The following is a 17,628-nucleotide window of genomic DNA, read 5'->3' on the forward strand; positions in this document are numbered from 1 at the left end:
AAATTCATCATTCGAGTGTCTCATACAGAGACTGTGAGAGGCACTCTCAGAGACGCTGAAAGACTCTGAGAGACTAGAGAGAGACTGAAAATTTTTGTCTAGGAAACTCAGGATGGAAGGAGCTGTAGATATATAAAACAGAGGACAGCGCAGAGTCTAGTCGCCTTCATTAAAAAAAGTCACTTCTATGCTTGCAAACGCTTATTTTAGAAATTCGAAAAAGATTGTTAAAAATGTATGCCTAGAGCGTAGGACCCTATGGAGATCAGTAATAAATAGGCGAAATAGATTGGTAGCACACCTCCGTAGGCATGAAGGGCTAGTCAAAGACATGTTAGAAGCAGAAACAGGAGTTAAGATGAGTAGAGGTAGACCCAGATTAGATTACTGTTCACAAGCAGTTAAGGATGTAGGATGTGGAGATGCGTGTAGTATCGTGCGGGAGGAAAGGGGGGAAAGGTAGAGAAAGCTGTCGTCCATCAGGTGAGCTTTTCCTACTCCCTTATACCATCCATTGTGTGAGCTTTTCTTGAATCCTTCACACCAGCAAAACTCCTTATTAAAAGTAGCAAAATTTTCTCTTCTCCACTCCTCATTCCATACCGTATCCGATACCATACCGCAGTCAACTTGTAATTGAAAATATGCCATTCTCAACTTCAAGTAGTTTTTATTAATTACGTGACCTAAATATTTATGCAACAAGCAGTAAGTTTTTGAGATATTGTGCAGCGGTGAAAACGCTGAGCTGAAGACAAGTACAAATTAGTAAGTTGCGAATGAGTTTAATCCACTTGGTTCAACATACAATCGCTTATTTCAAATCTCCAGACATTTCTACCCTAGATAATGATTTACGGAGTGAGAGCACGTCTATTGTACTTACAAATATCTCCCAACCAACAGCTATTTTAATGAAGCAAATTTAACTTCAAGCTGTCTGTAATTTACACTTCCAATTTTTAATCTAGTTACCGAACTATCTTCCACGTAAAGTTTGAGACCATTATTTTAACGACTGTATCCGGTTTTTCTTTATTTTTATTTTTCGATGTAATTACATTCTGCTTCGGATCTAGTGATTCCCAAAGGATATCGAGTAACTCTCGTTAACATTTGGCAATGTTTGAAATTTTAACTAGCGCTGCATGTTTAGATAAACATTCAAAGGGGAACGTTGCGATGTGATGACGTCTCAGTAATCCACTCAGCTGCCAACCACTCAATATACGTGATAATTAGGGATGCAGAGAGACACATGAGTAAATAAGCCCTATCGTTAGGGAAATACCGTTGCTATTGGCTAAAAGGCGTATTGCACAGTGTCTTATACAGATTACATAGGCATCTATTACATACATATAAAATTTGGTTAGCATGTCATGTCATCGGGTGCAACCATTAATGTCATCAGTAGATAAAGGTGTTACGTACGAGGGGGCGTTTTTAAGTTCGCGGAATAGGGGGTAAGAAGTGAAAATAAAAGTACGAATTTATTTTTCCTTTTCAATACATTCATCTGTTACCCTTATACATTTCTTCGTCGTTTAAACGAAGACTTTTTTGCAAGTTTGAGAATAGATAATAATCGCTGGAAGCTAGGTCAGAATTTTAGGGCAAGTGAGCTAAAATTTCGAAGCCCACCTTCTCCGGAGCAGCCATCCCAACACGGCACCTGTGAACATGCGCATTGTAATGCAGAAGAAAGACATCTTTGTTCAATTTTTCTCTTGTTTTTTCTTTGCCTGCTTCTTTTAACCGCACTAGAATTTAAGCATAGTATTTTCCGGTTATTGAGACACCTTTATCTTTATAATCAATCAATAGGATCCCTTCTGAGCCATTAAAGACTGTCGCCATGATTTTCCCAACCGACTGTGACACCTTAAACTTCTTGAGTGGTGGTGTGCCTTTTTTGTTCCACTGAATAGAGTCCTGTTTGAACTCAGATTTATAATGATGAACCCAAGTTTCGTCCCCAGTAACAATTCGAGTCAATATTCCATATTTATCTTCACTACATAGGTCCAAAATCGCGCGAGAACACTCCACACGTTGTTGTTTTGGAGGCGAAGTGAGTATTTTCGGTACCTATCTTGCGCTGACTTTTTAGTCATGCCAAGATGATCGTGAAGAACTTTAAAAATGATTTTATCTGATAGTCCTAACATTCTACCAGCTAAGAGAATATAGACCATTTCGAATTATTTTATTCGATTAAGCTAACGTGCCTATCACGTTGAGGTTGGCTACGCCAGGATTCGTTTTCAGCAAGTAGATATCCACACAAGTGGACCTTGTTGGAGCATACGTAATAATAAAATGTAGCATCGTGCTACAGATGGCGTTTACTGCACCATTTGTAGTATTTAATAAAACGCACTGTTAAGACAGCAGGTAAAAGTTGGTCTGGCTTCTGTCGGAGCTGCCTTCGTCGCGTTGATGAGATCCAAAAAGATCGAAATCGCGATCCGCGTCTGGCAGTTTCGACAGAATATAGACCATTTCTAATTATTTTATTCTACGAGCTGTTTGTTCTTAAGTCGGGCATCTTCCAGCATTAATTTTTCGTCTTTTTGGATGATTTCCGGAGTGGTCACCTCGATCGGTCGGCCTGGCTGTGGGTCGTCTTCACAAGTGAGTCCTTGCCTTGCTTAAAGAGGGTACGCTACTTGTAAACCATGGTTTTACCTGTGCAAGAGTCCGCGTAAACGGGTGACATCTCTTCCAGTATGGTTTGAACTGATTTTCCTTGCTTGGTAAGAAACTTTATAATTGCGCCGTACTGGGTTTTTTCCATATTTCACAATTTATTCCGGATTGACTTGTTTCGTCGACGATAGTTCAAAGACTACTGACCTAATTAGGATAAACCTTGGTATTTATACTAATAATGAGCTGCTTAATTCGTAATGATTCCTGTAAGTACCCTCACTAATGACCTGCTTATCCATTCCGCCAATCTAAAAGGCGCCCTCGTAGCAAATTTTGAGAAAATCGTTATGAAAGTGTTTTTAGTTTCATGGCCTACATGTAACAGAACACCTTTATCCAGTCTGTATTTTTTTTATTATCATGTATCAATAGGTACCTCTTAGATAATACAGAAACAATTCAACTCAAAACATGCAACACAACACCTTCATCCACTCATGTCTTCACTTGTAACCTCAGGAATATGTTTCATATAACTACAAACCGAAGAAACCCTTATGGAGCTGCTTATAAATTATGGATTCAGTTATGTAGGTTTTGGTAATGTTCGGCGAGAAGATTCGATTAGCAAGTGACAATTCACTATATTGATTAGAAAGTGTTGTTGTTTATTCCATCATAATCATCATCATAAGGTCGTCAGTCCTAAGACTGGTTGGACACGCTCCTCCGCTCTTTCCTATCTAGAATATCCCGCATCTACCCTATTCCTTTTACTCCATTTCCTTATTCTAATATGTCCCTAACTACCACCTTCATGCCTGAGAAGATGTTCCATCAACCTATTTCTTATTGACTTACATAGTCACTGCTCTTTGTTATCCCACTCTTTCTAATACCTTCTCATCTCAAACTTTCTCTATTATTAAAACAATAATAAGGTTCTTAGATGATGTCGCCTTGTGATAATTGCACCTAATAGAGTTTCTCGTGTTCGGATCTCAATCCGCCGCTAATGTCTTACACATCACATCGATATGCTGCACACTTTTGGATAAAATTATTCGACAACATGATAACCACTGTAATTATAATTTTTGTTAAGTGTGTAAATGCACAAAAGTGAGTGCCTTCCATTCCAGACACTTTTTACCACTTAAGCGGCTTCAGTATCAAGAATGATCCGCTTTCGTTCATGAATAATAGGATATCGTTCTACAATTAGCTTACCTTAAATCGCCCTAATTTTAATTTCAAATTTTAATAACCGGCAAAACCAATCTACGTCCTTAATCTAGAAAAAGGAATTACGCCGACAGCGAGGATAATTGAGCTTGTGCTCAGTTTCCGTGTTACTATAGAAACCCGAAATTCAATTATTGCTCCATTGTATTAGTTTTATAAAAACGTCGGAGTAGTTGCAGGTGTCTTACGAGTCTCCCGGAATTTGGTACGATAATCTTATTAGCAAAATGGAGTCTACTTGGCGGCAGGCATTTTCACGTGAATTATACGAGCCGTTCGTTACACAATGATGAAAATTGATTTTGCATATAAATTTCTAAACGATGGTTGCTTAAAGCACCCAAAAGCGATTGGTAAATAAATAATGTTAAGGCTTATCTCATTTAAATTATAAATATTAACCTTTTGAAATGAAAAAGCTTTCGTAGTCGAGGAAATGAACTGCGAATAAATTCCAATTTAAAATTCATAATGAATAGCAGGCTTTGATCAAACCGAACACAACAAAATTCTTTTTAAAATTATAGTAGATTTTCAAGAAATAACTTCCTTGAAAATTACATTCCATACCTATTGTGTTCAATTACTGTGCATATATTCAAAAGAAAAGGGAAGACCCGGAAATGATCTTGCCTTGACTAGAATGCGGAAGTTCAGCTCTCATAATTTCTTTCAGGAGATCTTTTTGTGTTGGGTTTTTTGTCTTTCGCCCATTTTATCCATCTATCTATATGATCTCCCCAGAATCGTCGTGTTACTCTCCCGAATCGTACCACATCTTGTATTTGGAGATCTTCTCTTCTTTTGAAGAGAATGAAGATTCGGGCTGTAGGGCCGTGATATAAGTGAACGTCCAGACGTTTCGTCAGCTACTGCGGCTGACATCCTCAGTGGTAGTGCTGCGTTGACAACAACTCAATCGCTGCCGAGACTTCGAGATATAATCTACGTTCACGTTGTCAACGCAGCACTACCACCGAGGATGTCAGCCGCAATAGCTGACGAAACGTCTGGACAGAATAGTTCACTTAGACCACGGCCCTACAGCCCGAATCTTCATTCTACTATATATTCCGGCCGTGAAAGCCTTTGTTCTTCTCTTCTTTTACTTGATCTCTTAGTTTTACTCCTTTAATCGATCTTTACACCTTCATTTCTGTAGTTGGACTTATGCTATTTGCTTTCGACGTTTCTGCCCTCATTTCTGCAACGTACGTTGGTCTCACCAGAGTCTCTGACTTCTGACTACTCTCAGTGGTCATATATTTATTTTTCTGAATTATGTCTTTCAGATATCTGGCAATTCTTGAAACTTTGTTCGCTTTCGTTCGTACTTCTCTAATCAAATCTCTGTGGTTTGTTATTCCCACTCCCAGATAATTACATTTCGAGCTTTGTTTTATAACTCATTGGCTCTCTTGCTATGACGAAGGACTCTGCCTGCTCTATAGAAATCAGAATATTAAATGTTGCTGCAGTTATATGGAACTTGTATATCGTTCTCATTTTCGTCTAGCAATATTGCATCGAAGAAGAAAAAGAAGGAAGCAAGTAAGTCATTCTCCAGCCAACAATTACTATGCATGTTCTACTTATTACTACATATTTCAAAGTTATAAAGAGTGATCTATTAAACAATTGATTTATATCTCTGCCACTCCTTTTATTATGCGAATTCTCATATAACGAAACTCATCGACTTCTTCAAATCTTTCGTCTCTAACTTTTTATTATAAAAATATTTTATATATCTTATATATAAGTTATGTACCTGTACTATATTTGGAATTGAATTAAGTAGGAAGAATATATTCATTTCCGTATTTTTCTACACCTACATATGTATGTGTATGTCATTTCCTAATGTAGAAATCAAACCCTTTCTTTTGTGTAAAATCTAAATGTGACATAAACATCTTTTGATATGAAAAGTAACCATCCTCTTTCGACTAAAACGATTTTATTTATTTTCATAAAGATCCCCTTAGCGCGATTGCGGGGTTAAGCGAGCAGAAAGTGACAAATGTCTTTTTTCATCCCCGAATATCAACTACGCAAGGACCAAAGCGGAACCCGGACTAAAGCGAAATCAAAAATTTCTACCCCTAAATTTACTTGATGCAGGTATTTCAATAGAATTGGACAAAAGCGGAACTTCTACCATCATAAATTTTTACTGCGAAACATTGTATTACGAAAAACACCAAAAAAAATCGGTTGTCTGTAAAGTCGGTTTACTGACGATAGTTGAACGTGACAACGTCATAAGAAAATACTGATGGAATGGTTCTATTTTTCAAAAGAAAATTTTAATTTTATTTGTTTGATAGATATTTTGTATGGATATAGAGAAGGAGGTAAATGGAAATGTATTATTGTATAGCAGCTGTCCACGCGGACGCATCGCTCACTCAACTAGGAGAGACAGATGTCGAACGCTGCCGAACGCGGAGGCCGATTGTGCCTCTTTGTCGCTCGTTCCGCGCTCTCGCTTGCACTTCAAGCCTTAAATGGAACGCCTCAGAGCGAGGTAACGTCGCATGAGTCATGTTCTTCGTGCGTGCAGCCGGTTTCATCGAATTATAAGACGTTGTCACGTTAAAAAAAAACGGTTTACGTTAGGTTCAGAAGTAAGTGTTGTTGGAGCCTTGTCTATTATTTTGCTTACAGGAATGTAAAAATACAGAAAAATTAAGATTGGGCTAGGTTACCTTTGTGTTTCTACCTATTTATATTGTCTGACATTGGGATCTGCGGAATACGTTAATACTACACCAAAAATAATCAAATTAATGCCTGTAGGTCCGCTGCAGTTCTGATTTTCTATGGTCGATTGTACATGTAAAAATTTTCATAATTTTCGAATCCATTATTTTATTTTATCAAAAATGTTGCTGAAGTGAGTTATTGTCGATTTTACAGGAAGAAACTCAGGATCCTTGCTAATAATAGTCAATTAATCGGTATTTTTAAACTGGAGACTTGGCAAAATCTCTACAGATACTCCAATATATCAAACCTTGCTGCAAATGGCTTTTGAATTAAGAAGTAAATGTATATTTCTGAGAAGATTATGTTTGGTTATATTCTTGAAATGTATTTCAATAATAAGTACTAAAGCCCCTAACCGATTTATCAACAAGAATATAAAAAGTTTTTTCTTAATGATATTGATTTGATTAATAATTACTTAAATTTTCTTTCAGATCTTTCATTTTCCACATATCTTCACAAACGTAAGCTTTTTATATCTCCCTCTCCTGTTACCTCCTCCAAAATTTAGAGTAATGATGTATCCATTCTGCTTTCAGATATTTTAAAATTTTATCACTGTGTAATTCCAGTGTTTGAATTGATTTTATTTATTCAGAACATATTAAAATTGCATTAAATGTTGAAAACTTTATATGAGATATTTCAATTTTAAATGTAATCTTTTTCATGTCAGAATCAGTGATACCATACCCTTTTCCATGCTGGAATATAAAACGAGCTAATCCTATGTATATTTATATCCGAAACAACTCCAACGTCTTGATATGTTCGAAAAAGGGGATTATTCGTCTTCTTCCAGAAAACAATTTAACAACATCCACTCTCTGTTTTTTAAGAAACCGCTAAATTAGTAACCGATGTTAAAATATCATGTGCAGATATTACATTTCATTACAGCTATAGTTCGTTTAGTTTCTGTAGCGATGTGACCTTCAGTTTGACCGGCGCAATGTAAAAAAGAACAGCACTAGGCCAGAAAAGAAAAGAGACAACTCTCGGCCAAACTCTTAACCGGTGAGGAGCATATAATCCGTACAGTACTCCACAGAAAATATTGACCATTTTATCTACTACAATTGCATTGCCCAAATGTACCGTTATTGGTACCAATTACTACTGAAAATATCAACGAGATGTTTATTTATATTTGAAGACATATTAAAGGTTTAACGCTTATTTTCGACTCGCACTACTATTCTTGATTGAACAAAACTTTTGGCAGGTACTATATGAAAAAGTATGTTTAATAAACCACCTACGATTTTGTCAGCGCGCATCCAAGACATTGGAAGGGGCACATCGCTAGAGAAAGTAAATGAAGTATACTACTAAATTTCGTAAACAGATTTTAATATCTCATCATCATAAGGTCGTCAGTCCTAAGACTGGTTGTTCACGCACATCCACTTCTTCCTATCCTAAGCTAATCTTTGCATTTCTCTAAAACTAGAACATCCCACATCCTTAACTATTTGTGAACAGTAATCTAATCTACGTCTACCTCTACCCCTCTTAGTTCCTGTTTCTGCCTCTAATATGTCTCTGACTAGACCTTCATGCTTGAGAAGGTGTCCTACCAACTTATCTCGCCTATTTTTTATTGACTTCCATAAAATCCTCTTACTCCTATTCTTTCTAATACCTCTTCATTTCTAACCTCTATCCAAGGTGTCCTCATCATTTGCCTGTAACATCACATTTCGGATGCTTCTAACCTTTTCTTTTCCGCCGCGTCCACCGTCCATGTTTCGCACCCGTACAGCACCGCGCGCCAAACATACACATTTAACAATCTTTTAAAAATTAATACTTACACCAATAGTGTGAACGGCTGCTAAGCATATTCAAATTTAACGTTCCAATACTTCTTGAATTTGAAGTCTAAAATCATTTCTGAAAATTAATATGTACGACAATTCGCATTTAAAATTTCATTGTATTCATGCTGCATAAAACTGTGCAAGTACAGCATGTACAGACCTTGCATATTAATCTTCTTTTAGGATTAAAATAAGTTAAATATTTAAGTTTTAGTTTAGTACCTGCTTTTGAAGCTGTTCACTGTCAAGCGTTTGTTCAACTGATTTTAAAGAAACTTTGGCCTCAACTTAACCAAAAGGGATCTTGCGAATTGTTTACCGTCTAGTTAAGCTTTTTTTTTATTTTTGATGAACGTCCAGTAAAGTATTAAAGTCTAACTTTCTTAGAAGATTTATGCAGTTAACCAAAAAAAAAAATAAATAATACTTAAACTACCTCGGGCGCGCTTTCGTTTTAACTCGACGTAAATAATCGTTAAAAAGAGTAAGCGAAATATCAAATAATTTTGGTAAGTACTGATATAAATACTGATTTAAATACTGACAATTCGGTTCGTTGTCTATTTTTAATATACAATGTAATTTAATCCTTAAAAAATTATTTATATATAGGTGTAAATTAAAAATGATGATTCTAAAGCTACTCGCCGTAATATGCAACTTGGTATCTACTTGGAAACTGCTCATGCGCGTGCTTTATAACTCGTCCTAAAAACATTCGGCCTGCCACTTAAAAACCGAATTAACCACTTTCAGTATTGTCAACTATTTTGAATATTAATTATATATTAAGTACAATTAGAAAACCCAAAGAGAAACTACAAAAAACTATATCTTAGAATCTCCCATTAATCATGTGTATTCGTTTTCTGAATATCTTGTATCTTGTATAGTATATCATACGGAGAGTAACGCATTGGATAAAACATCATATATCATGGGACGTGAATTGTAGCCGAGTACTTTATCACCCGTTACTTAATCATTTCTGAACGAAGAAGAATTTCTAGCAACAAAAACTACTTAATGTAATATTCATGCACCAGAAAACTCATTTTCTTCATGAAATAAAGCACAGCATACCTAGATATATGTGTATATATATACGTATGTTGTCACGCTTTTCGAGAAGACGACTTTATTAAAGAATGCCACTTCATTTTTATTTGTCCTTTTGAAAAGATAAATCTGAATGTACAATCAAACCGGAGTGATTAATGGCAACATAAAGTGAAGTTTATTTCACAATGCCAAAAATATAGGTTAGTGTCTGTTCTTTTTATAACATTTACTAGGTGACTTAACACAGCACGAACGATCCGATGTAAAAAAAATCCTTTTAGTGTATTATCAAAAACACGTATGACAATAAATTTGTGAAATTGTGTTTTATGCAAGCAATACCCTTATATACCTTAATGTAATGATCAACGTGGTTCCTTCCAAACGATTGATCCGGCTCGAAGGACCAAAATATGTTGAACACTAAGTGAACCGTATATTCGTTATAACGACTTATGTTTACAGTAAAGCTCTCACAGCTAGATTATTAGTTTTCACAATACCCTACTTAAAAAATATCTGAAGAATCCTATCATATTTATATAAAATTAAATACTTAAAAGATTATTTCAAATAAAATTATGCTAATTAACTGAACACTTCCGAAGTCGCTTTCTTAATATAAAGGATTTTACCGTCCCTATATATCTACTCATACGCAATAGCAATAACAATAATAGGTAAAAGCAGTAAAATCTTATCTAAAATTCCTGTAAATATGAAGTGCAGTTAACAATCTAGTTAAATTTAAACTTCTTCCTGTTGTCTAATGGTAAAATTTAGAACACGCCCACTAACTTTTTTTTGTGTTTTTAATTTAACAGTCCAGCTCGTTTGAATATCCTTATTTACATTTCATTTGGCTGTAAATGTCACCGAAACCTTATACAATCGCATATTTGGCAACTGCTGCTTTGTATAATGTAAATCGGACTCGGTCTACATAACTCGAGAGGTCATATTGTTATAACTTGCGGCAAAATTTTAATTGTGAACCCCGCACATCTGTTTTTCATTTCACATTATATACGTTATTCATACAGTTTACAAAATTATTGCAAACGCAAAATTGTTTTCTCGATAGAAGCGTCGAGCGATATTTTCATTCCTGGGATAACAAAGTCATTGTTTGACGACCAATTATTTCGTTGACTAGATTCAGTGACTTTCATTTCCGTTATCACCTGAATTAAAAGTGTTTTAATTTATTAACCTCTGCTCTTTCCTATCGATTAACTATTAATTTTGCTCAAGATAGGAATAATTGTTTTTATTTTGCCTACTAAAATTTTCTTTAACAGTGATAAATGATTTGATAAATTGCCCAAATGCCTACATAAATTTTATTCTGAATTTTTGTTTAATGTATTTATATTCTTTAGTCATTAGATAGTATGCTCTAAAAGACATTATGATGTGTAGTTTAAAACTTTAGTTTCAAAAGTTATTACGAACATGGAAGCAAACAGTAAACCAATTAATAATAAATATTGCTACATATTATGCTATCAACGCATTCTATCCTCATGGCTTTCAAAATAGTCATGAAACAAGTTTACGACTTACCCTTGCTGGTAGCTGGCAGATAGAAAGGATTTGGGTAACGACATCGATCTCTGATCAACTTCAAAGCAGGAGTAGTTGTCCTCAGTTGGAGCACTACCAGGACGCGATAAATCGTGATAGTCTTTCACGCACAAATTATCCAATGGCGTAGAACCGCTCGAGCCTTTACCAGTTTTAGGACTTTTACTATACGTGCGGTCACTAGGTGTCGCCCATATGTCACTATTCGACGACGAACCACTAGAACCGCGCCCGCCCGACGGTGACCGACTTTTCGAGGTCGAAGGTGAAATACGCGGCGATATTTTCTCGTAAATGTGCTCCTCCGAGTAGTCTCGGACCCGCTCGTCCAAACTATTAGGACTAATTCTGCAAAGATTTCTACGACGACCGTTATAAACGATTTCGGGACTTCTGTCGTTAATCACTTTACTGCTCCTTCTAGGGTAATTCCTGTAGAATGATCTCAGGGTATCGTGGGTCACTCGCGTGTCCGGGATATCCTGACTTATCTGCTCCATCAAACTCGAGGTGGAACTGTTTTTGTCCGGACTTCTACCGAGCGAGTGCTGATGCAGGGGATAACTTTGAGAAGCGCGCATTTGCTGTTTGACTTTCCAATTTTCTCGATGGGCACAGTGAGGCCAAAAATTACATGATTGTGGACATTGAACTATTTCTTCACTCATTTTGTACGTCGGAGCGTAGGCCTCTCTGCTGGTACTGGGAGTAGTAACACCTCGTTCTAGAATTTTTCTTCGTTCACGACCATTTCTTCCGACGTAATAAACCTCAAAACTGTTGGTATTTCTTTTTGGTAAATTTTCTCGAAAACGATCGTCTTTATTCTTCGCATACTTCTGCCACACAAGGGCTTGTGCAGCAGCTTTGCTTCTGGACGCCGCTACGAAGTCGGTAACTATCTCAGCCTCATAAAGGAGATCCCTTTCCGAAGCGGCACCAACTTCCAAAGATTTACTGGAAGAGTGGCCGTGTTTTCTCAGTTTCTCAGTTGAATTTGTATGTTTTCTATAAAGTTGTGGGCGCTCATCTTTTGCCGGAGAAATTCGGGAATGGGTTTGTTTGTCAGGACTTCGGTTATTGTTGCTGCTCGTTTTGTCAGGAAGCTGTAGACTTCTGGATCTCCGAACCTTCGTGTCGTCAACTGAACCAGTGTTATTCTGACGAGAGCTGGTTGAGCGTTTTGACTGATTCGAGGAACTAGAAGGCGATTTACGTCTGGTCTCTACACTACTAGAGGAAGAACTTCTAGAAGATGGTTGTTTGGCAGTATCGGAAGAGACAGGAGATCTTTTCAATTGAGGTCTGTGATGCGACGATCTAGATGATCTACTGGTCGAAGATTTATTTGAACGACTCTGAACCGATTCGTTTGAAGAATGCATTGGAAAAGGCGAGAGTGCGTTCAAATTAAAGTTTGCCGACGAACTGTTATTATCTTCTTCGTCCGCATCTTCGTTGGTATCAAAAGAATTTTGTTCTTTTAGTTTAGGCATTGAAGGTCTATTTAAACAACTATCTAAACTACGGAAACCCATGGAAGAAGACGATGATGAAGACGAACCGTACTTTTGAACAAAATTTGTTCTTCTACAGGCGCTAGTGTCTTCCAAAGACTTAGTTTGAGGCATTCTCGATTTTGGAACATCTTTACCAGACGTCTTCAATTTTCGGAATTGAGGCGCTGGTGGTTTAGTAACGAGAGGCGATTCAGGTGGACTCAGCACGTCTCTATCGATGGCGTTGTATCTGGGTAGGAATGGCGCTTTAGTGAAGAATGCTCTAGATTTCTCCTTTTTGTCCTGAAACGCAGGAGGCGGTGAAATAATTGGCGTGATAGACGGAGGTGAAGAATCTTGAACACATGGTGGTGAAGGTGGAGGAGGTGGTGAAGGGCTTCTTTCGATTGATTTTTTTGTGCGTTGCACTTTGATCGGCAAATATGCAGGTCTTTGTTTCTCGGGATTGTTCGATTCCTGACAAAGTTTACCAGGCTCGCTGTTGCAATGGTAATCTGCTAACCTGTAGAAAAATAACATTTACGTATTTTTTAAACTTTCATTTCAAAAAAATAAATCGTTTTACTTGACAATGCCTTTCCGTTGTTGTTGTTGTTGTTGATGTTGCTGGAGCGACCCCGAAATTGATGACTTCTTGTAATTGCTTTTTCGACAATCATCCAATGACCTTTGCTGGACCTGGACCCAACCAGACCTTCCCAAAAATACCCCATCAACTTCCCTATCACACCATCGCACTGGCGACAGCTCTCTACTGCAAGAGCCTGTAATGAACAATTCCTTTGAAGATATCGGCTCCTCGTAATTGAAACCGTTTTCGTTATTTTCCCATGGATATTTAACGCTCGCCGTTGAACCTAGAGACTGATGTTTAGTTATCGATGAGACGTTTTGCTTTGGACTACGAGAAGATTTGTGCGGTTTGGAAGCATTTGGACTAATTTTTGACAGGGAATCCCAACGGTCCGACGTATTTCTCAAATGAACTATTGACACATTTGGGCCTCTGAAAATAAAGGCAACTAATTATCACCAAATGAGACTTTTTGATCGAAGCCTAAATAAATAGTAGAACTAAAAACACCATTCGTGTCTAAATTGATGATTATGACCGATCCTTCCAATTTTAGTTTTCCTAAATGATTTCAATTAATGCTGTTGTCTACATTTAATATCACGTCAATAATATAAGCGTAATGGCCCTAGAACTCCATAAAGTGTGGTCATAAAAACAAACATAACATATAACATATAAAAATAGCTGATCGTGTGCCATAAAGGTAGTGTTTCACCAATGAACATTTCCGTTATTCTACGTTGACATTTATGTTAATTTGAAATAGAAAGACTGGAGTTGTTATTATCAATGATTTAGTACTCCTACAATAATACTTTTTAATATTTTTCATTAATAGCTTCTGGAAAACAAAAAGCAGACCTTGTTTTCTCACAAAATATTCTTAAAAAGTCAATAACGTAATAGAATAGGATGCCAGACCCGCCAGACATTACTTATTTTCTGAGTATCAAAGTGGGTGGGACAGGGTAATGTTAGTATGTACGAATATTGTTAAAAATTAGCAATTGAACACTGCCAAACACTTTGAGCAGTAAGTTCACAAAAAAAGATCGTAGTTTTACTTACAGTTTAAGTTATCATTTTTAGATATAACTAGAAGCGAAACCCGGCGTTGCTCGGGTTAAAATACATCGCATGTTTAATGGTATATAAAATATCTAAGGATCCACTTTTTAACGTAAATAATATAAATTTGATATTGATCAATTGATCTTCACTCGACTGCAAACACGATCAAACTGACGAAGTCACTGAATTTCGGTTTAAATACCATAATACATAGAAATTTCTAGTACCAGAATATTCAAGATTATTCTTAACAATGACAGCTTGTCCTTTATTTTTTAATGTTTTCAATCGTTCTAGAATGTTGAAGAACGAAATTATTCCTGATAATGACAGACCACCCTGTACCTTTATAAAATTTCTTAATAATAGTAGATCGTTCTAGAATATTTGGACAAAATCTAGAAAATTCTAGAAATCCCTGATAATTAATTGCGGATATTTGGAACTTTCCAGATCATTTGAGATATTTCTAGAACATTCTGGAATATTCCATATCGATTTTACCAGTTGCACACAATTTGGAACTTTCCAGATCATTCCAGATATTTCTAGAACTTTCTGGAACATTCCATATCTATTTTAACTGTTGCACACAATTTGGAACTTTCTAGATCATTCCAGAAATTTTTAGAACCTTCTAGTACATTCTAGATCGATTGTAACAGTTGCACACATTCTGGAGTTTTCTGGAACATTTCAGAAATTTTTAGAACTTTCCAAAAGGTCTCATAAGTTAGATAAGGACAGACATATATTTTTTTCACATTTTCGCCACCCAACGCGACCAAACTCCCTTACTTTCAGCAGAAGACCAAGGGCTATTTACCACCCCTATGGGAAGTTGATAGGAGTTGGTGGTGATAGGGAAAACCCTGTCTTTACGTACGCACATTAGCATTTTATATATATATTTGGAATTTAGATTTCAATGCTATTTGTCAACAGCCAGACCAATTGTATCATACCCAGACACAATTAAAATGTTGTATTATAAAGTCATCTAATTATCGCCCTTGCGCTTTTTAATAGAGTTTGACGGATGTTTGACCCCTACAATTAGTCTGGCTAAATGAATAAACAGCTTGCATTTTTGAGAGAACTCCATACGTTCGAGGTATGACAATATTCTTTAAAGTGATGTAAAAAATAGAACTTTGTGTATGTAAGTCCTAAATACACTTAATAATTTCCCGAAGGGTACTGCATATATCATACCATTTTTTAAATTAATAAATAAATAAGTTTTTTTACGTATGTATATTGAGTCCCCGAGACCTATGTATGTACTTCTGTAAATACATATATAGCAGTTACGGAATAGGCACGACAAGTTCTCTAATATTTTATTGTGCCCACTGGGTTGTAAATATTCAACCGCAAGATCGGCAGCTCCATTTTACAGTTTCGCAAACTACGTTACAAGCGTCCATGGTCAGGTCAGGAAGGAATTTTTCGCGACAGTAAATTTAAAAGTAGCCACAAGTAGAACGAAACGGCTTTATGAATCGCTAACTTTGCAACTGGAATGAACAAGTTTCCCGACAGCAATAACACGTGTTCTGAGATAATAAATAGCAATTGGAACATGTTGCGAGTTACGGCGAAAACGAGGGATGGAAGTTTTGGAAATTACATTTAAGCATATTCCTTGACATCATTGTTGCTGAGGGCAAAACATAATGTACCAAATAAACAATTTTAGAACTAGCGGAACTCACTCGAATTCAGAGTAATGTGTTTAAAATTTGTTGAAAGAACCGACTAATCGGTTATAATAATTGTCAACCGATTTCATTATTTGAGACAGCTCATATGTAAAATTTTCCTTAAATATTTTGTTGAAACATTTGAGTGTGTTGATAGTGTTAAAGTGTAATCTGTTGGAACTGCTAAACAGTTCACTTCGGGTTCATATGCAGAATAGGAGAAACTATAAAGAAATTAAAAAAAAAGATTTGAAGTGAAAAACAAAGAAATAGTACAAGTGGAGGAAGAAAGGAAAAAACAAAACAATAAGAAAATCAACATGTGCAAAAAATTGCTTAACATGGAACTCCAGAATGTCTTCAAAAGGGTGTAAAAGTGAAGAACAGTGAAGTGATAATGATAGCTGGTTTCAGAATAGGAAATTGATGGAAATATTGCAAATATTGGCTATGAAGTAGCAAAAAATTATACAGATTATTATGGAAAGAGAAAGTATCTCGTAGTCATTATGCGAAATGAATGTATGGAATATAAAGATTGGAGACGAAAATTTAGAAGAAGTGGCCGATTTTAGGTATCTAGGAAGTCAGGACGGAAGGAGTAGTAGGGATACAAAGCAGATGATAACGTAGGGTCGAGTCGCCATCAACAAAAAGAAGTCACTTCCATGCTCGCGAACGGTTAATTTGGAAATTCAAAAAAGGTTGTTTAATGTGTATGTTTGGAGCGTGCCGCTGTACGGGTGTCAGACATGGTCGATGGGCGCGCCGGAAAAGAAAAAGTTAGAAGCGTTCGAACAGGCGAATGGTGAGGATACTGTGGATATAGAAGGTTAGAAATGAAGAGGTATTAGAAAGAGCAGGAGAATAGAAGACTGTATGGAAGTCAATAAGAAATAGGCGAGATAGGTTGGTAGGACACCTTCTCAGGCATGAAGGTCTAGTCAGAGATATGTTAGATGCAAAAGATGAAGTTAGGAGGGGTAGAGGTAAACCTACTATTCGTTTCAACAAGTTGGAGATATGCCCCTTCCCTTTATTAGGATACGCCGTATCTTAATTCGAAATTCAATCATACTTGTCTGTGGAGCTCATTTCTCCACCGATCATCGAGCGAGAACTTGACAAAAGTCTACAGTACCATTTGCAAAATTATTTAAACTGCCTCCTTAAAATTTAAGAATATGCTTTATTTAAAAGCATATTTAGCCAAAAATAATTACAAGTGAATTAACTTAACGCTCTACTGACCTACAAAACTTTTGCTTTGTTTTCTATTGTTAATTTATATACGTTTTTGTTTTAAGAAATTGCTAAACATTTTCGTCTAGTACTGTACAGTTCTAGCCGATCTCCTAAGACCGCCCATCGAGAGCTATGCTCGTTCAAGCTTGTTCCAACTATTTCTGTCTTGCTCACTCCTAGTGTGTATTCTTTCTATCTTCGCGCAGATTTCTTCAAGGTCACAATTCTAACAAATTGAAATGGACTGTAGATTAGATTACTGTTCGCAGATGGTTAAAGATGTGGGTTGTTCTTGTTTTAAGGAAATGCGAAGATTAACTCAGGATAGGAAAAAGTGGAGGTGCGTGTCCAGCCAGTCTTAGGAC

General features: G+C 36.4%; 1 protein-coding gene across 3 annotated transcripts in view; it reads right to left on the reverse strand.

The window, feature by feature from the left end:
• Nucleotides 1-17,628, reverse strand: part of LOC108734660 — a 196,167-nt gene that overhangs the window by 160,538 nt on the left and 18,001 nt on the right. For all 3 annotated transcript variants that reach the window (XR_001937419.2, XM_018466302.2, XM_018466301.2), the window contains exons 4-5: nt 13,230-13,670; nt 11,124-13,166 (exon numbers count right to left, since the gene is read on the reverse strand). Coding sequence is in view for 2 of the 3 variants with exons in the window: in XM_018466302.2 (XP_018321804.1) it covers nt 11,124-13,166; nt 13,230-13,670 (2,484 nt within the window). In the remaining variant the exon portion in view is untranslated. The remainder of the gene's footprint in view (nt 1-11,123; nt 13,167-13,229; nt 13,671-17,628) is intronic.

The sequence above is a fragment of the Agrilus planipennis genome, unplaced genomic scaffold (assembly GCF_000699045.2).
Source record: "Agrilus planipennis isolate EAB-ADULT unplaced genomic scaffold, Apla_2.0 scaffold52, whole genome shotgun sequence".
In the NCBI taxonomy this organism is placed as follows: domain Eukaryota; kingdom Metazoa; phylum Arthropoda; class Insecta; order Coleoptera; family Buprestidae; genus Agrilus; species Agrilus planipennis.